This window comes from Macaca thibetana, chromosome 19 (genome assembly GCF_024542745.1).
Source record: "Macaca thibetana thibetana isolate TM-01 chromosome 19, ASM2454274v1, whole genome shotgun sequence".
Classification (NCBI taxonomy): Eukaryota; Metazoa; Chordata; class Mammalia; order Primates; family Cercopithecidae; genus Macaca; species Macaca thibetana.
Genome location: NC_065596.1, coordinates 35089702 through 35114811, shown reverse-complemented (window position 1 = coordinate 35114811; position 25110 = coordinate 35089702). Strand labels below are relative to the sequence as shown.

At 47.0% G+C, this 25110-nt stretch overlaps 2 protein-coding genes across 2 annotated transcripts; both read right to left on the bottom strand.

The window, feature by feature from the left end:
- Positions 1–344: 344 nt before the first annotated feature.
- Positions 345–11254, bottom strand: LOC126943273 (putative killer cell immunoglobulin-like receptor-like protein KIR3DX1). Its single transcript, XM_050771874.1, has 9 exons — positions 11205–11254; positions 10963–10998; positions 10028–10306; positions 8174–8479; positions 6575–6874; positions 5706–5756; positions 1845–1970; positions 1370–1422; positions 345–1261 (listed from the first exon to the last, which is right to left on the bottom strand). The coding sequence occupies exons 1-9, from the start codon at positions 11236–11238 to the stop codon at positions 1070–1072; spliced, it is 1377 nt and encodes a 458-aa protein (XP_050627831.1). The 5' UTR covers positions 11239–11254; the 3' UTR covers positions 345–1069.
- Positions 11255–18054: 6800 nt separating this feature from the next.
- LOC126941689 (putative killer cell immunoglobulin-like receptor-like protein KIR3DX1) lies at positions 18055–24905 on the bottom strand. Its single transcript, XM_050768355.1, is given in 7 exon segments — positions 18055–18072; positions 20428–20469; positions 20471–20727; positions 22160–22465; positions 23530–23808; positions 24611–24646; positions 24872–24905. Coding segments are annotated over 7 exon segments (972 nt in total).
- Between the last annotated feature and the right edge of the window lie 205 nt (positions 24906–25110).

The window sequence follows — 25110 nt, the reverse complement described above, 5'->3', positions numbered from 1 at the left end:
TACCTATGTAGCAAACCTGCACGTTCTGCACATGTATCCCAGAACTCAAAGTAAAATAAATAAATAAGTGTACAACATGGGAGTTTTGAGAGAACTGTTAATTTTTTGGTTATCTCAAATTTAAACACGTCAAATGCTTGTCAAGAATTTGAAGTATTCAAAAACTTCAAGTATTGTTAAATTTAAACACGTCCAATGCTTGTCAAGAATTTGAAGTATTCGAAAACTTCACCATATTAGGTGACTCAGATACTGAATACACTTCATCTCTGCAACATGTTATTGAGTAATCGCAAAGATATGGAATCAACCCAATGCCCATCAATGATAGATAGGATAAAGAAAAGGTGGTACATATACACCATAGAATACTACGCAGTCATTAAAAGGAATGAGATCATATCATTTGCAGAGGCATGGATGAAGCTGGAAGACATTATCCACAGCAAACTAATGCAGGAACAGAAAACCAGACACCGCGTGTTTTCGCTTATAAGTGGGAGCTGAACAATGAGAACACATGGACACAGGGAGGGGAACACACTCACTGGGGCCTGTCAGAGGAGGGCAGGGGGTACGGAGAGCATTAGGGAAAAGAGAATGCCTGCTGGGCTTAATAGCTAGGTGAGGGATTGATAGATGCAGCAAACCACCATGGCACACGTTTACCTATGAAACAAACCTGCACCTCCTGCACACGGACCCCAGAACCTTTTTAAAAATTAAAAAAAAAGAAAAACAAAAACCTTATTGAGGAATTTAAACTGGCTGAGCGTATACGTCGGTTTTCCAGAAGCAGGTCTGTAGAATTTCAGAATAAGTCAGATGATATTAATGAGATATCCAGGATGAGTGTGTGGGTGTAGTCAAACCACCTTAAATGGCTGGAAGTTCAAAATAGGATCGTAGAATGGCTAGGTGTCTGCTCAGCTGTGCTGGAACGTTAAGATAATCCCGTAAGCATTCAGACACTGCTGTTGCCAGCTTGGAGGTGTCAAGATGGTACCAGAGGGAGGAAGAATGTCCGTGGAGAACAATCCTCCTGGGAATAGATCCAGGTCCTTGCGTATTAATGACCTCTGTGGCAAAGACCGGAGGCAGCTCTGGCCTCAGCCTGGGCTTGGTGGACGGTGACGTAGATACTGGGATCCTCCGAGAGGTACTTGGGACACGGGGAGGCAGGAGTGAGTCCTGTCTGGGAGAGGGTCTGGTGGTTCAACTGGGCATACATCACCTCCTGCGTCTCTTCCGCTGCAGGGCCCTGAGAGGATGAAGGTGAAAAGAGGAGCACATTTAGTAACTGAAGGCAGGGGCACTGGGAATGTGAGGGGATGAAGCTGTGACGATGGTTTGGACTGGAAGAACTCACCCCTTCATCCATCCGGTGGCCTTCCATGGGCTCTGTGTTTGCCATGGTGGTGTCTGTGGGGTGAAAAAGGAAGTCTTCAGACCTTCACATCAGAGGTGGCAATACCAAGGCCAAAACAAGGTGAGGGCGTGCCTGAGGCTGCAGCGTGATGCAGCCTCCCCCACTAAATTCAGAGAACCACCCATCAGCAACCCCGGGCAATCTTGACTGCCCCAGCACCACTCCCATCGATGGCCTCCATCCTTCTGCCTCTCTCATGGACCATCTCCTGCAGGTCAGTGGCCTCCCTAGAGGTGAGGTGGAGGTAGGGGAGGGGTTGCGGTGATTGGTCAGTGAAGGGAAGCAGAAGGGTTTCTCCCTCAAGAACCTCAATGGAAACACAGATCAACCCACAGGAGGTGAACAGCCCTCTCCGTGCCCCGGTCCTATCCCCATGAGGCTCACATGATACGGTCCTCCCCTCCCTGAGACTTACAATGTTTTATGTAACACCTTAAACCGATAAAAGCAGAGAGGCACACGCCAACGGAGATGATGGCTACTGAGAGTCCAATGAGGATATTCAGGTTGTTGCTGGACTGTCCCTGAGGAAGATGTGTGTCTGTCAAGAAGCAAATGATAAACGCTTTCATTGACTGTTTTGTGCCAATACATACTGAACACACGACATGCTTTATCTGAAGCTCTTCCAAGATCCCTACACCCGAACAGTTACTTTCTCCATTTCCCATCACTTACAAAAAATTCCAAGAGAAGTGAAGACACATGTCCAAATCAAAGGGCCAGTAAGACAGATGTGGAGGCCGGGCGTGGTGGTTCACACCTGTAATCCCAGCACTGTGGGAGGGCCGAGAAGGGTGGATCACCTGAGGTCAGGAGTTCGAGACCAGCCTGACCAACACGGCAAAACCCCGTCTCTACTAAAAATACAAAAATTAGCCAAGCATGGTGGTGTGCGTCTGTGATCCCAGCTACTGGAAGGCTGAGGCAGGAGAATCGCTTGAACCCAGGAGGCGGAGGTTGCAGTGAGCCAAGATTGCACCACTGCACTCCAGGCTGGGTGACAGAGCAAGACTCCATCTAAAAAAAAAAAAAAAAAAAAAAAAAGAGAGACCTGGAGGTCTGAACCCAGGCCTACCAGGCTCCAGTGTTCCTCCCCTCCAACTTCCTCGTGAGACAAGACAATTTGCTTTTGCATGACAAAGGAAACCCTCTGCATGTACCATAGCTGAACCCTGTTTCCCCCATCCCTCCTCAGCCCAGGACAAATGCACTTTCTGAGAATAGAGATCGAGGTGGCCAGAGGATGACTCTCATGCCGGTTTCTGAGAATTGAACTTGCTCCAAAGAATGTTGGTGCTTTTCTGAGTAATGAGTAAGAGCGGGTGGGTGGAGGATTTGGGAGAGAAAAGGGGGAGTGGGCACAGGGTATGTCACATAGGAGCACATCCTCCGTACCAGGACCCAGGCTGAGGGGCGGGAGGACTTCCACATGTGTGGACGCGTCTCATCCTCACTCTCTCATCCATGATATAGTCCTTGAAAGAGAAAGGACTGTAGCCAGCCACACTCTTGGGCTCAATTGATGGCTCTGTTACATCTAGACATTCAACTTGGGAAGCTTTTCTTTCTTCTCTTTCCTACTTTTTTTTTTTTTTTTTCATAAGGAGGGAGGCATCATTGGCCCAATATTCTATCCAAGAACTTGGATGCTTTGGCCAGGCGCTGTGGCTCATGCCTGTAATCCCAGCACTTTGGGAGGCAGAGGCAGGCAGATCACTAGAGTTCAGGAGTTTGAGACCAGCCTGACCAACATAGTGAAATCTGTCTCTACTAAAAATACAAAAATTAGCTGGGCATGGTGGCAGGCGCCTGTAGTCCCAGCTACTCGGGAGGCTAAGGCAGGAGAATCACCTGAACCTGCGAGGCGGAGGTTGCAGTGAGCTGAGATCACACCATTGCACTCCAGCCTGGGCAACAAAGTAAGACTCTGTCTCAAAAAAAAAAAAAAAAAAAAAAAAGGCTGTGTACAGTGGCTCACACCTGTAATCCTAGCACTTTGGGAGGCCAAGGCAGATGGATCACAAGGTCAAGAGATCGAGACCATCCTGGTCAACATGGTGAAACCCTGTCTCTACTAAAAATACAATAATTAGCCGGACGTGGTGGTGGGTGCCTGTAATCTCAGCTACTCAGGAGCCTGAGGCACGAGAATCACTTGAACCCAGGAGGCAGATGTTGCAGTAGCACCAGTGCACTCCAGCCTACAGACAGAGTGAGACTCCGAAAAAAAAAAAAAACCTTTGTCTTCGTCTCTTTGTTGGAATAAAATCCAAAGTCTTTACTGTTGCTTATAAACCCTCACATGGTAGCACACAACAGGCTGACTCTAGTCAATAAGAACTTTACTGTGCATTTTAAAATAAAAAGCGTAATTGGAGCCAGGCATGGTGGCTCACACCTGTATTCCTAACACTTTGGGAGGCCAAGGCGGGCCGATCACCTGAGCTCAGGAGTTTGAGACCAGCCTGGACAACATGTTGAAATCCCGTCTATACTAAAATACAAAAAATTAGCCGGGCGTGGTGGTGCACGCCTGCTAATCCCAGCTACTCGGGAGGCTGAGGCAGGAGAATTGCTTGAACCCAGGAGACAGGGGTTGCAGTGAGCCGAGATCGCGCCACCGCACTCCAGCCTGGGTGATAGAGCAAGATTCTGTCTTTAAAAAAAAAAAAAAAAAAAAAAAAAAAAAAGCATAATTAAATTGTTTGTAACTTAAAGGAGAAATGCTTGAGGGAATGGATGCCTTATCCTCTATGATACGTGTATTTCACATTTCATGTCTGTATCAAAACATCTCATGCACCTGATAAATATACACAGCTACTATGTACCCACAAACATTAAACATTTTAAAAACGAGAAACCTTCACATAAGTTGGCACCTGTCCACCTCTTTCAGCTCCACCCCCCGTCCCCCAGCGTGTCAGCCTCACTGGTGCTGTGAACACACACAAGCCGTTGCCATGTTGATTTTTTTTTTTTTTTTTTTTTTTTTTTGAGATGGAGTCTCGTTCTGTCACCCAGGCTGGAGTGCAGTGGCATGATCTTGGCTCACTGCAAGCTCCGCCTCCCAGGTTCAAGCGATTCTCCTGCCTCAGCCTCCGGAGTCGCTGGGACTACAGGCAGACGCCACCACGCCCAGCTAATTTTTGTATTTTCAGTAGAGAGGGGGTTTTACCATGTTGACCAGGATGGTCTCAATCTCTTGACCTTGTGATCCGCCCGCCTCAGCCTCCCAAAGTGCTGGGATTACAGGTGTGAGCCACCACGCCCAGCCCTGCCATGTTGAGTTTATGGCACCACTGTTCTACCTGCTGGGAATGTCCTTCCATCAATCCTTCCAACACTGGCTGTCCTTGTCATCAGGATCACACCTTAAATGTCACTTCCTTGAGTGACAAAGAGTCTTCCCTTCCACCACTCTGAAGGATCCACTTAAGCCTTCTGTCACACAACTCTATCTTAACAAATACAAAATTAATGAATCTGAATAAATCAGTTCACACGTCTTTTCATTATAATTTTTCTCCTCCCTGCCACACATCACTGGAGTATGATAACCTGAACACAGGATCTGTTGAATATTCAGATCGTAGGACATTAGAAGATGGACAATAAGGCTGGGTGCAGTGGCTCATGCCTGTAATCCTAGCACCTTGGGAGGCCGAGGCAGACGGATCACTTGAGGTCAGGAGTTCGAGACCAGCCTGGGCAACATGGCAAAACCCTGACTCTACCAAAAATACAGAAAGTAGCCGGGTGTGGTGGCAGGCACCTGTAATCCCAGCTACTCGGGAGGTTGAGGCAGGAGAATTGCTTGAACCCGGGAGGCAGAGGTTGCAGTGAGCTGAGATTGAGCCACCGCATTCCAGCCTGGGCGACAAAGCGAGACTCCATCTCAAACAACAACAACAACAACAAAAAGATAGACAATAAATATTTAATATGGTCTTTTAAATCCTTCCCGTCTTCCAGCATTTTCATGTTCACAGACCTCCCTGGCGGAATGAGAAGCATTGCTTTTCAGCAGGCGTCAGGCCGCTCTGACCTCTTCCTCCCCTGTGGACGAGGCCTCAGCCCCAAAGCATCTGAGGCTGAAAGGCCTTACAGATCCCCGCACTGACCACAGTCTCAGATGTGGATGGGGAATCTGGGGACCTGGGAGGGGCTGCCTAGCCCAGGGTCCTGGAGCTGGGAGGTGGCACAGCTTTCATTCACACAGGTACCTTCTGTCTCTGCAGGGACTCAGACACTAGCAGAGTCATTTGCTTACCAGATTCAGGGGTGGATTCCACGAATGACAGAGGAGTACTCTTAGTGTTTTCTAGGAAAAAAAAAAAAAAAAGGCAGAGAAGGGGTGAGCAAGAGTCATTGATTGCCCCATTAAAGTAGGATCATTTTCTTTTTCTTTTCTTTTTGAGACAGACTCTCGCTGTGTCGCCCAGGCTGGAGTGCAGTGGTGCCATCTTGTCTCACTGCACCCTCCGCCTCCCGGGTTCGAGCCATTCTCCTGCCTCGGGCTCTCGAGCAGTAGAACCATTTCCTTTGGAGGGTTGGTCCCTACACACCCCCTACTCTGTCATCCACCTAAAGACTAATGGGGGTCCTGGGGTCTCTTCCTTGGAATCTCTGGGGGGCAATTCCTTCCCTGAGATGGGAAGGTGATAAGGAGATGCTTGGTGGTGTCAACAGACATTGTCTCCCGTCAGGATGATAAATATCCACGTTCCCCGGCAGGGAAATCTCCCTGAGGTGAGGGGTCAGGAGGGGCTTTGGAGAAATGGAAAAGGGTGAGAGGCTGAGGCAACCTCTTATCTCCATGAACCACATCTGGCCTCGCCTCCCCCTGTGAGGTGGTGGAGGGTGTGGAGCTGCCCAGTCTTCCACCCTACACCCTGACAGCCCCGTCATGCTCAGTTTCTTTTTTCCTGCGTTTTTTTCTGTATTTTTCTGTTTTTTTTTTTCCTGTATTTTTTATCCGTTTTTTTTTTCCTGTATTTTTTCCTTCTTTTTTCCTGTATTTTTCACTGTCTCATTTTATCCCATATACCTAATACCCCCATGTCCCCAGCAGGACGCCCCTCAGGTGTGGTTCTGTGATCTAGTGGGCACCAGAGCGTGCAGCCGGCATGGACTCCTCACCTGTGACGCAAAGGTGCAGGGGGTCACTGGGGGCTGACCACTCATAGGGAGAGTCATTGAAAGAACCATAGCATCTATAGGTCCCGCCGGGGACTGGCGTTGCGGGGCCCACAGAAAAGTGGGCCTGGGATGCTCCACTGTACCTCTGCCCTCCACTGAGCCACTGTCCATGAGCAACCCCGTCTCTGAACAGGTGGTACCGGTCAAATGAGATTTCAGAGCTGCAGAAGAAGTTCAGCTTCTGTCCCAACCTCATCATGGGGTCCACCTGGGTGGAGAGAGAAGGCTTTTTGTATTTTCCTAGGAGAAAAAGAGGTGGATTTTAGAACACACTCCTGAGTGCGTGAACAAAGTAATCTCTCTCCCTCTTTTTTTTTTTTTTTTTTCTGAGACAGAGTTTCACTCTTGTATCCCAGGCTGGAGTGCAGTGGCGTGATCTCAGCTCACTGCAACCTCAGCATCCTGGGTTCAAGTGATTCTCCTGCCTCAGCCTCCTGAGCGGCTGGGATTACAGGCGTGCACCACCACACCCAGTTAATTTTTGTATTTTTAGTAGAGACGGGGTTTCACCATGTTGGTCAGGCTGGTCTCGAACTCCTGACCTTGTGATCCACCCACCTCAGCCTCCCAAAGTGCTGGGATTATGGGCGTGAGCCACCACGCCCAGCCTCGTTGTTCTTATCTTGGCAGCAGATTCCGAATGTCAGCTGTTGCCTCTGTCAATCTCATGTTCCTCTGTAGGGTCCTGAGTCAGCCTATGTCTGTGTCTTTTTACTTCCCCTGCATTTCATTGGTTCTCCATTGATTCTCCACTCTCCCTATGTGTGGTCAGCCCCCAGTGACCCCCTGCACCTTTTGCATCACAGGTGAGGAGTCCATGCCAGCTGCACGCTCTGGTGCCCACTAGATGACAGAGCCACACCTGAGGGGCGTCCCGCTGGGGACACGGGGGTATTAGGTATTCTGGATAAAATGAAACAGTGAAAAATACACACAGGAAAAAGGAAGCTGAGCATGATGGGGCTGTCAGGGTGTAGGGTGGTAGACGGGACAGCTCCACACCCTCCGCCACCTCCTGTATGAAGAAAGAGGTCAGGACAAACCCAGGGGGAGGTGAGGCCAGATGTAGTCGCTGTGACTGTGTCCCTGTGGCTTGCCGCCCCTAGAAGCCATATGAGATGTAGGTTTCTCCTGGAAAATGGAAATTACTCTGTGCTTTGAGAACTTTCAGAAAACACAGTGCTGGTCTTGGGTTCCCCGACACGGGGCTATGGGGTTATGAGTCTCACTGTTTTTCAATTGTGTGTTGAAAAATATAAGAATCTCGGGAGGATCAGAAGGAACCTCACAGGCTCCTGCAGGGAGCGACTGGCTGTACTCCCAAGCCCAAGGAGTTAGACGTGACGACTTGTTGGGGCGCATGGAAGTGACCCCTCCTCCCTCTTTAGGCGGTAAAACATATTAAACCCCTTTGCTGAGCCCTTCCTCACAGTCCCTCTGTTCCTTTTTTTCTCTTCCTCTACTGAGGTTTGATTAACAACCGCATTACATGAAGCTCCCAGGGCCCCAACAGACCACGGACGGTCCAGCCACACTCACCTGTGATCACAATATCCAGGGGGTCACTGGGAGCCGACCACTCATAGGGGGAGTGATGGAAAGAACCACAGCATCTGTAGGTTCCTGCATGGGCAGGCGTTATAGGACCCATGGAAAAGACAGCCTGGACGTAGTGGCTCCCAGCCTCCATCCCCTCGTCAAGCTGCTGAGAGTGCTGCGTGTGCTCCTCTTTGTATAAGACAAATTCATCGAAGGCCAGTGGTGAGCGGCAGCGCAGGCTCACCCTGGCTCCTGTGTGCACCAGGGAGCTTGGGTGCGCTGAGATGGAGGGTTTGGTGAACAAGCCTGAGAGCAAAGATGGAGGAGTTCACATGAGTCTCCTTTCTCACCCCTCGCCTGAGACCTCAGGGTGAAGCTCTCCCTCGTCACCCCCAAAGCCCGTTGGCATCCTTCCTGTTGGTGTGCTTGCATTGTGCGTGCATGTTCTCTCTGCGCAGATCCCCATTGTCCGGCTTGAAGCCATAGGAGATGTGTGGTTCTCCTGGAAAATGGCAATTACTCTGTGCTTTGAGAACCTTCAGAAAACACAGTGCTGGACTTAGGTTTCCTGGCATGGGACTGTGAGGTTGTGAGGCTATTTTTCAATTCTGCATATTGAAAAATACAAGAATCTCTGGAGGATCAGAAGGAACCTCACAGGCTCACACTGAAGGAAACAACTGGTTTTGCCCCAAAATCCAAGAGGTTATACATGACTACTTATTGGGGAGGGTGGCAGTGACTCCTTTTCCCTATTTGGGCAGAAGGACATGGTAAACTCCTTTGCTGGGCAGCCCTTCACCGTTCCAGTCTCCATTCAGATCCTCCAGGAGCCTGGATCTCCCTACCTCACACCGACTTGCTTTCCCTGCTTTCTTGGTGGAAAGACCCAATCTCTGCTCTGTTGCTTCTGAGCTCCTCGAATGTGGGACCGCCAAATTAAAATACACGCATTGTCAATGTTGTAAAGTGGTTATACAGTAAAACTGAAACGTTTGCTCTGTTATTTTCAAAGTTGCAAATTAATGACTTGCAAATGGAGAACTATTTTCAAGTTCTTCAATTTTTCTCCCATGCTTCAAGAAGTTAACAACAAAAAAAAATGATGTTGCATTATTAACACAGAACAGACCGTGCCAATCCTCATTCTTGATGTCTTCTCTGAAATCCTTCCTTGACTCATGGTTCAAGACACAGATCTCTATCTTTCTCTTCCGGAAAACTCTACTCTCTCTCTCTCTCTTTGTGTATATTTACATACATATGTAAAATCTGAACAACTCCACACCCTCCCTTCCCTGCTTTACAGGATGAGCAGGGGCGACTCCACGGGATGAGTCTCTAACTCCCCGTGAGACACTGCACATCCATGAGAGAGAAGGGATGAGTGTCAGGAGACCGGGAAGGAGGACGAGAGGAATGGGTGCATTTCCCAATCCACGTCCCACTGAGTCACTGGACTCATCTCCCAAGGGAAGTGTCACTTCCCCAAGCCTCTGGCTCCTTCAAGGCAAGGTAATGACTTCCCTGAGGGAAACACTGGTGCTGGGGTCAGGCAACATGGCTCCTCCCTGGACCCATCCTGCTGGAGTTGATACCAGCACCCTGCGTCTGCTACTCCCCAGGCAGATTCTCCCGCTGCTCGGCCTCGGCTTCCTCCCTCCTCCTCCTCCACCTGGGTACCTGATTCCTCACAGGAAATGCCCTCTCTTTAAATTCTCAGGACGGCTTCTGTGTCCACAGTTAGTGCATGACCAGCAATCCCACAATAACTCTCTGGCTTCACTCGGTGTGGACTCTGGGAAGGGCCATCTGGACACCAGGTGGATGTGGGGTGGGCTGGACTTCTCCTACCTGTGACGATGATCTTCAGGGATTTGCTCCCAGCTGACTGTTTTGAGGTGTGCTTGTAAATTCCAGCACATCTGTAGGTCCCTGCGTGTCCTGGGGTCACAGGGTTGATGGTGACGTGGTTGGAAAGGCCAGTGTACGACTTACGGATTTGGCTCCCTGTTGTTTGGAATATTGTGAACATGACAAACTGAAGACGGGAATGACAGGAGAGAGTCACACGTCCTCCTAGGGGAACCCGAGGGCTCGGCCAGGCTGACAGGGAGAATTCGTCCTGAGCACCTGGAAGAGGAGGAGGCACAACCTAGAGAGGGAAACGTGGAGCCCCCTGTCTCCCACTGTCCTTGCGGGCTTTTCCTTCTTCACTTTGTTCTGGTTTGCCGTGTAACATGGGGTCCCCTGATGCCCTGGGATACCTGGTAGTGAGCCAGGGACACAGCCCACCCCAGAGTGGACATGGAAGGTTTCCCCAGAACAACATTCTACTAAGCATGATGATACAGTATTGAGCCAAGTTGCTCCTAGTTCTTGTCTACAACAAGAAATCTCTGCATGGAGGAGAAGGAGGAAATTTACCAGATTCAAGCAATATGAAAAACATATCAACTCATTTAACAATTGCCAACACAAGTGCCCGGCTTGGGTCCCCCGCCTCCCGACAGAGAGTACTCCTACCCACCCCTAGACACGCCGGATTCTGAGCATCACAGGCTCCTTCAGAAGATTGGATGAGCCCGAGGGCCTGCCCTTGGAGGGTTTCTAGAACAAAATGGAAATTGTGGTCTCCAGAGGACCCCCTTCCTGTGATCCCAGTGCTCAATGCAAAGCCCCCACCCCCCATGTCATCTGCATCATCCTGACTTCGTGTCCTCCCTCCCTGCCTGGAGAATCATTTGTGTTTGGCCAACACAGCATCCTAGGACTGAGATAGGACTCACCCACATGTGTGCAGATCTTCTGGTTCAGACAGAATCCTGGGCAAAAAAAAAAAGAGAGAGAGAGAGATAGCTTGTCTTCACATGAATCCTGCCCTCCTTGTGACTGGGTTTGTCAGCTCAGGCTGGATTCAGAGGGTGGATGAACCTGCTTCCCACCCACAGCCCCAGGTTGTGGAGAGGCCAGGTCTTCAAGAGAGCATTTTCCATCCCAACCCTGTCCGCTTTTCCCTTCCAGGACTTACCCAGACACAGGAGGGTGATGAGTTTGGGGGCCATGGTACCACTTCTCTTGGGCAGGACACAGGGGTTGAGCTAAATTGGAAAATGAACAGGATGTGGTAACCATGGTTCTGGTTTCAGTATGCAGAGTTTAGAGGGTGACCACCACACAGGAAGATGACCAGCTCTCACCCTAAACATAGCGGGTGACACAGGAAACTTGCAGATGGTATTTTTGGTTCAAGAGCCCCTAACAAAGGCCTGCCATGAACCTCAGCACCGACCAATCGATAACGTCTGAATTTCAAGTTTAATTTTTCTATGTGAAAAATTGTAAAATGATATCTTAATATCTTATTGCCTTTTTCGAGAACTATGCATGATTCGGTTTCTGTGATGCAACGTTCTCCTGCCAAATTAAAATAGACGCATGGTCAATGTAAAACGGTTGTACAGTAAAACTGAAATGTTTATCCTGCTATTTTCAAAGTTGCAAATTAATGACTTGCAAATTGAGAACGATTTTCAGGTTCTTCAATTTTTCTCCTATGCTTCAAGAAGTTAACAAGAAAAATTGATTTTGCATTATTAACACAGAAGCGAGCATGAAAATCCTCGTTCTTGATGTTTTCTCTGAAATCCTTCCTTGACTCACAGTTCAAGACACAGATCTCTATCTTTCTCTTCCAGAAAACTCTACTCTGTGTGTGTGTGTGTATATTTACATACATATACAAACTGTAAATAACACAAACGTATGTGTATGTAATGCTGAAGGTTCTCCCCAAAAGCCAATTCATATTATTAAAAAATTAGTAAGATTAACAAGAGAAAAAGCCCTGTGAAATCCACACTGAAAAAAAAACAGCATATTCACAAAAATAGTATCAACTCATGGTTTGTCTCTCATCTGGCCCAGAACTTCCCAACGTATGAAAACAACACACACACAATTTTGGATCTTTTCTGTGTCATTTTTGTAAATATGTGTCTTCCATATCACAGCTATCATCTGGTAATATTTGTGTGTGTGTATGTATGTACATTTTTACATTTTAAATATAGAACAAAAGGATAGTTTGTTTTGTGTTTTTTATTGTAAAATGATACCGCTATGCTCCTAATGCTCTGCATAGCTCTTGTTTATTCACCAACAGACAGACTGCAGTAAATCGCTTGCATATTCCTCAATGTATTTGTCCCTTTGGGCGATGTATGTTTTCACCAGGCATTTTGTTTTTTGGAGCAATGTTGGCCGGAGCATTCTTGCCTGTGTGTCCTGGGTTTTACGAGTGAGTTTCCCTGAGTACACACCCCAGGGTGGGACTACACACATGGGGACTGTCAAGGTAAAAATAAACTGACAAGAACACATTTTTTCCAGAGCGATGACCTCAAAACTGCCAGCAACAGTTGTCAGATTCTGGTGTTTTTTCCACTTCTCAGAAAATACCTGATTACAGATGACAGAGGATGAACTTGATGTTAACATTTACTTAAGTATATTCTACAATAGAAAAATATGTTGAATAAATGCTGTGATATAAATATCTGTACCTGTAAGCAAATGTATCACCTATGAGAAATAATTTTTACAAATCAGTGACGCCATTTATTAAACATTGCGCTATGTTTCATAAAATGTGTTATAATTGATTGACTTGGAAGTGAGATTTGCAAAGTTCAAGACCTCAGTAGCAGACAGTTACCCTCCGAGCAAACACACGGGACAAATACCCGCTTGAAAATATGAAGCATGCATTGGTTAAAAATGAGAAGAACTTGTTAATTTAACGTTGCTAAATGTACTTTACGGTGTTTATGGGTTTCTTCCCAGGAAGACAGCTCAGCAGTGTTTACACATTGGAAGGAGGCCAACGACTTTGCGAAGTAAACTCTTTTAATCCAGTGCAATTTTTACACAGTACAAATTAAAGTTCTAAGAAGTAAGCGTACACTGGACTGTGGGAACAAGACACAGCACAGTTAACAGCAGAGGGGCCACGGCCTTTGAAGAGGGAAAATTTGAACACTGATAACTTTAAAAGTTTGGCTCCTTGAAGGTGAGGGTTAAATGTATGTAAATTTCCAAACGTTCTGTGAAATTGGAAATTTTTGATTTTATGTTAAAGAATGTGATTCTGTGCTTTTTAAAGCTGTGTTGAGAACTATAAATAATTACAGCAGTTAATTTGGGATTTTGACGTGGGGCATAGTTTGATTACTGGATTCAATGCCTAAATTCACAACTCTTCACTAAAACAAACTCAACTAAATGTTGAATGCATGTGACGCATTACGTGTTAATTAGTATATCTTTAAACAATTTCCCTTCATGAATTATTTCCAGAAGGACCCACATCATCTGTAGATTTTAGGTATATCAAGCAAATTTTCCAAAAGTGTTACCCAAACAATAAATACAAATAGTTGATTAATTAGGTAAAGAAACAAGGTTCTTACAGGCAAGAGCCAGTGGTGTGTTTCATGTCCCATTCATTATGATTTAGAAGATTCTATTCACTTGAGGTATATTTAAAGAGATTTTGTAGCCTAATCTGCTGACAGGCTTATGGATTCCTCTGGAAAAACACATAAAAGAGTAAATTCAGAAGGTCAGAAATAAGCCACACCTAAATTTTTTAAGTATGGATCCTGGACAAACAAACTAAACCGTATCTACTCCTTTGCATTCTCTTTTTCAAAAATTCCAATTTTTAAAAATATTGGGCGTTCTTGATCTGTCTTCATGTGACTGTACCCTGGCTGATTATTTTTTAAGTATGTGTATATTTCCATCCTTTTTTTTATAATTTCTGCCAGCATGCCTCTCTCTGTTTCCAGCCACAGTTACTTTACCTTTTCTATATTGTAATGTGCTTCCATTTACTTAATACCTTTCTTGTAAATTCACGAATTTCTTTTCGTTTTTACCTACTTTTAATGTCATTAAAATGAAGGAAATAACTCTTCTAACCTATATAACATTTTTAAGTTTTTGGTGTTTTATGCATTTTATTTTATTTTATTTTATTTTGTTTTGTTTTGTTCTGTTTTGTTTTTAAGATGAAGTTTCACTCTCATTGCCCAGGTTGGAGTGCAATGGCACGATCTCAGCTCACTGCAACCTCTGCCTCCCAGGTTCAAGCGATTCTCCTGCCTCAGCCTCCCTAATAGCTGGGATTACAGATGCCCACCACCACACCCGGCATTTGTTTTGTTTTGTTTTGTTGTTTTTGTATTTTTAGTAGAGATAGGGTTTCGCCATGTTGGGCAGGCTGGTCTCGAACTCCTGACCTCAGGTGATCCACTCCCCTTGGCTTCTCAATTGCATTTTATTTTAAAAATAAACTCGCGGTGCCTCAAATTTATCTTTGACTATCTCATATTTGTATCACTTTCACTTTCTGAATAATTCCCCTTCTTATACACAAAAATTTTATTAGGGTATACTTATGCTTTACTTTTTCTTTACGTAGCCATGACAGTTTAAATTCTGATCAATCCTCATTGTTAAGAGGAATGAGCTCCTTCCTCAATACTAACATGAATTAGGCAGCACCTTGAATTCTGGTCATCTCTTATCTTCAGTTGGTGGAGGGAAGTCAACACATCCCAATAAACCTCCAGTTTCTTCTGCCCACTGGACAATTTCTTCTGCAGTTTTGCCATCTTGGAGGAAGGCAAAATCTGCACACAAAATAGCCTCTTCCGTCAGAAGCTCAGTGAGCTATCATCACCATACTGTACATTAGATCTCTGGAACATTTTCATCCTGCATAACCAAACTTTGTAGCCTTTGACCAACGTGTCCTCATTTCTCACGCTCAAAACCCGCCTGACTAGAGTGTAAAAAGACTGTATTGCATACATGAAATTTGCTAGGAGGGTATGTCTTACATGTTGTCACCACGTTAAAAAAAATGAAGACAAAAATGATAACCCTGTGAGGGGAGAGATGCTTTTTTGTTAGTTCGATTGTGGTAATTATTTCACATACATCAAAACGTCACATTCCAACCACCAAATATGTACAATTTGTACATGTCAAGAAAGCTTGAAAGTATTTGTTACAATCATTGTCATTCTCCCCTTTTCTTAAAATAATAAAGACATTTAATGTCTCATTTCACAAAAAGTTTTGAGGCAGGCAGTGCCAGTGCTGTCCCAGCAACCCAGTGACACTGGGGTTCTGGGTTGTGGGGTTCGGAGATGGTATCCCTGGGATTCCCTGGGCCATCATCATATCTTTTTATAATCAATGATATTTTGTTTTATTTTAAGTTCCAGGGTACATGGCCAGGACATGCAGGTTCGTGACACAGCTAAACATATGCCATGGTGGTTTGCTGCACCTACAAACCCATCGCCGCATGGCCTGTGGCCCCTTTGCCTTGAACAATTTCTCCCATTTGGAATGGGAACATTTGCCCAGCGTCTGTACTTCTATTGTATCTTGGAAGTAGCTAACATGTTTATAATTTCAGAGGCTCATATGGGGAAGAGACTTGCCTTGTCTCAGAGGAGACTTTGGACTTGGTTCATGCTGAAATGAGCTAAGACTTGGGGGAACTGTTGGGAAGGCATGATTGGTTTTGAAATGTGAGAAGGACATGAGATTTGGGAGGGGCAAGGGGCAAAATGATACGATTTGGCTATGTCCCCTCCCAAATCTCATCTCAAATTTTTCCCATGTATTTGAGGAGGGCCCGATGAGAGATGATTGGATCATGGGGGCAGATTTCTCCCTTGTTGTTCTCATGATCATGAGTTCTCACAAGAGCTGGTGGTTTGAAAGTGTGACATGTCTCCCCTGGTTCTCTCTTTGTCCTGCAACAATGAGAAGAAGGTCTCCGCTTCCCCTTCAACTTCTGCCATGACAGTAAGTTTCCTGAGGCCTCCCAGGCATCATTCCTGTTAAGTCTGTGAAACTATGAGTCAATTAAACCTCTCTTCTTCATAAATTACCCAGTCTCAGTCTCAGGTAGTTCTTTATGGCAGTGTAAAAATGAACTAATACACCATGTTTTTTGTTTTGTTTTGTTTTTGTTTTCGTTGTTTTTTTTCATAGAATTGGTTTGCTAGCACACTCTGGATACCCTCAAGTAGAAGTTGACATTGAAATTTATGGTATTTCTGTACCATTTGACCCAGCCATCCCATTACTGGGTATATACCCAAAGGATTATAAATCATGCTACTATAAAGACACATGCACACATATGTTTATTGCGGCACTATTCACAATAGCAAAGACTTGGAATCAACCCAAATGTCCATCAGTGACAGACTGGATTAAGAAAATGTGGCATATACACACCATGGAATACTATGCAGCCATAAAAAAGGATGAGTTCGTGACCTTTGTAGGGACATGGATGCAGCTGGAAACCATCATTCTCAGCAAACGATCACAAGAACAGAAAACCAAATACCGCATGTTCTCACTCACAGGTGGGAATTGAACAACGAGAACACTTGGACACAGGGTGGGGAACATCACACACCGGGTCCTATTGTGGGGTGGGCGTAGGGGGGAGGGATAGCATTAGGAGATACACCTAATGTAAATGACGAGTTAATGGGTGCAGCACACCAACATGGCACATGTATACATATGTAACAAACCTGCACATTGTGCACATGTACCCTAGAACTTAAAGTATAATAATAATAATTTTTAAAAAAGAAATTTACGGTATTTCTGAAGAAACTGTGCCAAGGGTCAGCTGATGGAGAGAGAAGAGTTGGAGGATTCCCAAGAGGGTTTTAGCAAATTATTATGGACTACTTAGTTCCAAACTTATTTTCACTCACTCCATCATGTGAACCATATTCTGCGTCTTGAGCTGACGAGACAGAGCTCAGTAGCACAGATGAGGGAATATCTTAATGAAAAGTTAGTAAAAATGAGGCCCAGTGCGGTGGCTCATGCCTGGAATCCCAGCACTTTGGGAGGCCGAGGCCGGCAGATCACAAGATCAGGAGATTGAGACCATCCTGGCTAACAGGGTGAAACCCCGTCTCTACTAAAAATACAAAAAAATTAGCCAGGCATGGTGGCACAAACCTGTAATCCTAGCTACTTTGGAGGCTGAGGCAGGAGAATCGCTTGAACCTGGGAGGCAGAGGTTGCAGCGAGCCGAGATCACGCCACTGCAGTCCTGCCTGGGGGACAGAGCGAGACTCCATCTAAAAATAATAATAATAATAATAAAAGTGCATTACAAGAAGACCAGGGAATGGAGTTTATATCTGTGTGGGTCCACGCCTGCCGTGAGTGATGTACCTTCATTTTATAGGGTAAGCAAATCGGAGAGGGAAGTCAAGGAAAGTCAGTGACAGTGGGAAGGGAAGACATCAGAATTGAATTGAGGAAGAGTTTTGAACTAGAGATCTGAAACCTGAGGCCATTTCTTTCAGTCCATATTCTCAGCAGACAGTTCACCCAGCATATGATGATAATGTCTGACAATTTCCTTCCAAAGCCTCTGAGATTAGGAGATTGGATTCCAAGCCTCTATTGTTCTAAATGGTGAATGGTTTTCTCTTGTGTTCCTCTTCTTCTTGCGTTTGGGTTTTTTTTTCTGACTGTGCAAGACTCCAGTAGCAGGACTCCAACGACCACCAGGACCAAGATGGCCACGCCCAGCCTGATAAGATTCCCTGCTGTGTAATCCTGGGGGTGTGAGCCTAGGAAGAGTGGACAAAGATGTCACCAAAGGTGTGAAGGCCAAACTCATCCTAAAGTCCCTGGATGTCCACTCCGGTCACCCACATCCCCCTGAGTGGTCATAGCCTCCCAGCCTCATCCATAGCTGAGAACATCTCTGCATTGAGCAGCCTTGCATTCTGACGGGTTCTGTAATGATCTCAGGACATGAGCTGCCCCTGAGAACCACAGAAAGAGGGGGAATGTGAGGAAACATAGGGGTGATCATGCTATTCTCTGATATGCAATATGTCTCTAAAATCAGCTAATTACTTGAGAGAAGCATGCCCAATATTGCACCATTCGTAAAATTTAGATGCAGAGGAGAGAATTTGGAGCTACAGGTTTTCTGAATAGCAGGAAAATACAAGAGAACAGACTGGAGTTGCCAGTTACCCTCCCTTTGCTTTGCCCCAGACATTACTTCCTCATCTCTGGCTCATAATTAGGTATTTCCATCCCATTTCGTTATTCTATTAACCTGATCGACCTGTTTTAATCAAATAAATGGAATAGTATCTATAACACATTAAGCATTTTTGTCTCTAGGATCCAAGAATACTACAATTAGTATAAGCAATTACTCAGTTTGCATTCAAGATAGGGAGGCTGACAAGAAGCAACTGAAAAGGATAAATGATAAAAGCAAATACTTGGATATATGGAGAAAATGCAAATACATATATTATGTAATATATATACATATATATGTTTTATATATATACACACATATATGTATACTACACTCTATCAATTTTACAAAAGTCATACCAGAACACCAGCCCTTTGGGGAATAAAATAGAGAATATTGTATACGAGTTCATTTAAAAGATGTTTTGGAAAATGACAGGACCAGGCTCAGAACATGGTGTTCCTGAAAATTGGGACAAAACTTTCTTGGTCTCCTCCACACAATGGCCACCGTTACTTGCAGAGACTGGATATATCCCTAGTGGACTGACGTTCCCAGACGGGTGCATTTCTGCACCTCCTTTCCCAGAGAGACACTGGCACGGAAGTTCAGCACTGATGGATCCCTTCGGTTTTCTGGATACAAGGCTGCCTTTGACATATAAGAGAACGAATCCCCAAATGTGGATAGAATTGTGTCCATGTGCTCAAGCTAAAGAGTGTCTGGATCACCTCAACTAAAGTTCATGATTCTCAGGGAATGCCTCAACCATCTTGAGCCCCAGACGCTCTCTCCTCCTCCTATAGTGGGGTTGATTCCTTTCGTTCCTAGGTTGCCTCTTTGTAAACCAGTAGGATCAGCACCCTGGACAGGGGCGAGAGGTGGGCTTTGCTCTTCTCTCCTTCCTCAGCTCGGCCGGCTCCCTTCAAGAATTTCCTTTCTCACCGACCACCCAACCAGCACCAATGACCGCAGTGCTGGGGACTTGAACCCCCTCCCTTCATTCCAGGTTCCCCTCCAGCTGCTCAGGAAACAGCCAGTTCCATAAAGATTTCAGGTGGAGGCCGGGCGCGGTGGCTCACGCCTGTAATCCCAGCACTTTGGGAGGCCGAGGCGGGCAGATCACGAGGTCAGGAGATCGAGACCAGCCTGGCTAACACGGTGAAACCCCGTCTCTACTGAAAAATACAAAAAATTAGCCGGGCTTGGTGGCGGGCGCCTGTAGTCCCAGCTACTCGGGAGGCTGAGGCAGGAGAATGGCATGAACCTGGGAGGTAGAGGTTGCAGTGAGCCCAGATCGCACCACTGCACTCCAGCCTGGGCGACAGAGCAAGACTCCGTCTCAAAAAAAAAAAATAAAAATAAAAAAAGGATTTCAGGTGGAGAAGGAGACTTCTGTCTCCCCAGGAATTCACAAACTAGGTGAAGAATTCTTTGCTCACCAGTTTCAGGGATTGATTCCATGGGTGTTGGGCAAGTACTCTCAGGGATTCCTACGAAAAAAGACAGAGAATGGCTGTACAAGAGTCGTTCCTCGCCACACGGAAGCAGAACCATTCTATGTGGAGTGTCTGTCTCTTGCCCACGGCCTACTCTGTGGTTCACCGAATGACTAGTGCGGGTCCTGAATCCTTCGAGAACAGACTTTCTCCCCTAGACGTGAAAGGCGACAGAGGGCTCAGAGATGCCCGTTGATGTCAAGAGACCTTATCTACAACAGGGTCGTAAATATCTACATTCACCAAAGGGGAAATCTCTCTGGGGCTCCTCCTGGAAAATGAATAAGGGCAAAGGGCTGGTGCAACCTCTGATGTCCCCAAACCTTATCTGACCTCACCTCCTCTTGTGTTTGTCCTGATGCAATTCTTCATTCACCTGAACACATAGGACCCCAAAGTGAGCCTCTACATAGGATGTGGAGAAGAGGGTGGAGGTGCCCTGTCTCCAATCCTGTACCCTGATTGCACTGGTCATTCTCAGCCTCTCTTTTTCTCATTGTATTTCTCACTGCTTCATTTTGTCCAGAACCCCTCAAATCTCCTGATCTCCAGCAGGACGCCCCTCAGATAGAGCTCCAGGGTGCAGCTGGTACCAGAGCATGCAGCAGGCATGGGGTCCTCACCTGTGACAGGAACTTGCAGTGTGTCACTGGGGGCTGACCACTCATAGGGAGACTCATTGAAAGCACCGTAGCATCTGTAGCTCCCAACAGAGGTTGGGGACACAAGGCACAGAGGAAGGTCGACCTGGAATATTCCATTGTGGCTCTGCCCTCCACTGAGCCAGTGACCATGGGCCTCCTGCTTCTTGGATAGATGATACTTGTCAAATGGGATCTTAGAGCTACAGAACAACGTCACTGTATCTCCCGGACCCTCTATGGCGTTCTCTCGGGTAATGAGAGAGGGCTTTTTGTATTTTCCTGTAAGAAAAAGAGACTTTGGTTACTTATTTTGCACCATATTCTCAGTAGACAGTTCACCCCATATACGATGGCAATTTCCTTCCAAGCCTTCTGGGATCAGGAGATTTGATGCCAAGTCTCTATTGTTCTAAATGGTGCATGGTTTTCTCTCATGTTCCTCTTCCTCCTACATTTTGGGTTTTTTTTTTTTTTTTCTGACCATGCCAGAATCCAGTAGCAGGAATCCAAGGGCCACCAGGACAAAGACGGCCATGCCCATCCTGATGAGATTCCCTGCTGTGTAATCCTGGGGGTGTGAGCCTAGGAATAGTGGACAAAGATGTCACCAAAGCAGTGAAGGCCAAACTCATCCTAACGTCCCTGGATGTCCACTTGGGCCACCAACAACCCCCTGAGTCCTCATAAGGCGTTTACAACTAAAGCCTTCTCCACACTACTCTTAGTGTTGGAAAAAAAAACTATTTTCCTATGTTAGGAGCAAACTCCCTATGTCTGCTAGTGCTGTCTCAGTCTGTATTCTCTCTATGATCCTGATTCGATGAGTGTGCGTGCCTTTTTAAACCCTCCTCTTTCCATTGCTTCTCCCTGGCTTTTGACTGTATCTTTAAGGCCTACTGTGCCCAGACAGCATATGAGATGTGGGGTCCTCCTGGAACATGAAAATAACTCTCTGCTTGGAAACCCTCAGGAAACATGGTGCTGACGTAGATTCCCCGACCTGGAGCTATGAGGTTAGAGTCCCAACGCTGTGTGTTGAAAAGTGAAAGAATCTCCATAGAATCTGAAATACCCTCACCGACGAACACTGCAGAACCAGTAGCTGTGGTCCCACACCCCGAGGTGCTAGACATGACTACTTGTAAGAGAGGTTGGAAGTGGCCTCTGCTTCCTCTTTGGGCAGAAGGACATGCTAAACTCCTTTATGGAGAAAGACCTCAAAGTCCCAATCTCCACTCAGATCCTCAGGGAGATTCGCTGATGGGTGGTGAAGGTGAGAGTTTGTGGTGGGCGGTGAAGGTGGGAGTTTGTGGTGTGTCCCTGCGTCTCATGGCAGAGGAACGGGGCTGCAGGTTCCACATGGGGAACCAACTCCAAAAGGCAACTCAGTGCCTGAGCTGAGGGAAAGCAGCCCCTTGTCGAGGTTTGCGAATCTCTCTCAGTATCTGTTTCACATTCTCTGTCACTGTCTCTGCCAGTGACCAAGTGTCTCTGCCACATTGAGGTGTGGTTGTAACTTGTTTTCTTTTTAACTATCACAAGTTCTCTGTTTCTCCCTCTTTCCTTCATCCCCTCCCCTGGCTATAATAAGTTACTTGGTGTTTCTGTGTTCCGGCATTTTCTTCCTTTACTGGCGGTTTGATCAACAACCACATCACCTCGGGGAGTTTCCAGGACACCAAAAGACCACGGACGGTCCAGCCACACTCACCTGTGATCACAATATCCAGGGGGTCACTGGGAGCCAACCACATGTAGCGGGAGCGATTGAAAGAACCACAGCATCTGTAGGCTCCTGCGTGGGCAGGCGTTATAGGACCCATGGAAAAGACAGCCTTGGAGAAGTGGTGGCCAGCCTGGATCATCTTACCATACTGCTGGGAATGCTGTGTGTTCCCCTCTTTGTATAAGATAAATTCATCAAATGCCAGTTCTGAGTGACAGCGCAGCCTCACCCTGGCTCCTGTGTGCACCAGGGAGCTTGGGTGCGCTGAGATGGAGGGTTTTGTGAACAAGCCTGAGAGCAGAGACAGAGGAGTTCACATGAGTCTCCTTTCTCACCCCTCGCCTGAGACCTCAGGGTGAGGTCTCACCTGAGGCTCTCCTGGAAAATGGGAATTACTCTGTGCTTTGAGAACCTTCAGAAAACACAGTGCTGGACTTAGGTTCCCTGGCATAGGACTGTGAGGTTATGAGCCTCACTATTTTTCAATTCTGTGTGTTGAAAAATACAAGAATCTCTGGAGGATCGGAAGAAACCTCACAGGCTCACACTGAAGGAAACAACTGATTTTGCCCCAAAACCCAAGAGGTTAGACGTGACTACTTGTTGGGAAGGGTGGAAGTAACTCCTTTTCCCTATTTAGGCAGAAGAACACGGTAAACTCCTTTGCTGAGCAGCTCCTCACAGTCCTAGTCTCCACTCAGATCCTCCAGGAGCTTTCGTAGCCTGGATCTCCCTACCTCACACCGACTTGCTTCCCCCCTCTCTTGGTGGAAAGACTCAACCTCTTCTCTGTTCCTTCTGAGCTCCTTGAATGTGAGACTCACTCCACACTTTCCCTTCCTGACTGTACAGGATGATTCTCTATCTCCCTGTAACATCCATGAGAGAGAAGGGATGGGTGTCAGGAGACCGGGAAGGAGGACGAGAGGAATGGGTGCGTTTCCCAATCCACGTCCCACTGAGTCACTGGACTCATCTCCCAAGGGAAGTGTCACTTCCCCAAGCCTCTGGCTCCTTCAAGGCAAGGTAATGACTTCCCTGAGGGAAACACTGGTTCTGGGGTCAGGCAACATGGCTCCTCCCTGGACCCATCCTGCTGGAGTTGATACCAGCACCCTGCGTCTGCTACTCCCCAGGCAGATTCTCCCGCTGCTTGGCCTCGGCTTCCTCCCTCCTCCTCCTCCACCTGGGTACCTGATTCCTCACAGGAAATGCCCTCTCTTTAAATTCTCAGGACGGCTTCTGTGTCCACAGTTAGTGCATGACTAGCAATCCTACAATGACTCTGGCTTCACTCAGTGTGGACTCTGGGAAGGGCCATCTGGTGGACATGGGGCGGGCTGGACTTTTCCTACCTGTGACCACAATCTTCAGGGATTTGCTGTGAGCTGACCGTATTGTGGTGTGGTTGTAAGATCCAGAACATCTGTAGGTCCCTGCGTGTCCTGGGGTCACAGGGCCGATGGTGATGTTGTTGGAAAGGCCGGTGTGCAACACATGGTCCCGGGTCCCAGATCTTTTGAATATTGTAAATATGACAAACTGAAGATGGGAATGACAGGAGAGAGTCACACGTCCTCCTAGGGGAACCACGGGGCTCGGCCAGGCTGACAGGGAGAACTTGTCATAACCACCTGGAAGAGAAGGAGGCACAGCCTAGGGGGAAATGTGGAGCCCCCCGTCTCCCACTGCCCTTGGGGGCATTGCTTTCTTTTCATTGTTCTGGTTTGCCCTGTAATGGGTGGGGTCACCTGATGCCCTGGGATACCTGGTAGTGAGCCAGGGACACAGCCCACCCCAGCGTGGACATGGAAGGACATACAATTCCAGAACAGGAATTCTAGTTGGCACGATGATAAAATATTGAGCCAAGTTTTTCCTAATTTTTTTCTACAACAACAGCAATCTATGCAATAGGAGAGAAGGAGGAAATCTATCCGATTCTGGCAATACAAAAAAAAAATCACGCATGAACTCATTTAAACAATTCTCTACACAGGTACCTGCCACTGCGTCCACGAGTGCTCTGGCTGCTGACCAGTTCCTTCTCAGGCTCCAGCAGCAGGAGAGCCTTTTAGCTCATGGGTGGATGGAGAATCTGAGTTCCTTCCTATGCTCAGACAGTTCCGTGGAGCCCAGCACTGGGTCCTCACCTCCCGACAAACGATGCTCCAACCCATCCCCAGGCACCCCAGATTCTAAACGTCGCAGGCTCCTTCGGGAGACTGGCTGAGCCCAAGGGGGTGTCTACAAAGGGTCTCTAGAACAAAATGGAGCCTGGGGTTTCCAGAGTCCCCCCTTCCTGTGTTCCCAGGGCTCTCTGCAAAGCCCTCCCCACATCATCTGCCTCTGCCCGATTCCACGTCTGCCCTCCCTGCCTGGGAGAACCCTTCGTGTTTGGGCAACACAGTATCCTCGGACTGGGGTAGGACTCACCCGCGTGTGTGCAGATCCTGGCAGGCAGGCAGATTCCTGGAAGGAAAACCACATCAGAGACGACCTGTCCCCCAGTGAATTCTGCGCTCACTGTAACCGGGCCTCGTGTTGGACATTGGCCATGTCAGCTCGGCCTGGACTCGGTAGGTGAACCTGGCTCCCCGCAGGCTCTCACCTGCAGCCTGGGTAGTGGAGAGGAGAGGTCTTCCAGAGAGCACGATTTCTTCCTGACCCTGCCCTCCTTTCTCTTCCAGGACTTACCTAGACACAGGAGGGTGATGAGTTTGGGGGCCATGGCGCCACGTCTGTTGGGCAGGACACAGGGGTCGAGCTAAATTGGAAAACAAACAGGATATGGTTACCATGGCCCCGGTTTCATGGTTTGCAGAGTTTGAAGGTTTTCCGCCACACAGGAAGATGACCCGCTCTTGCCCTAAATAGAGTGGGTGCCGTGAAAAACGTTCAAACAATATTTTTGGTTCAACACAACCCCCAGCAAA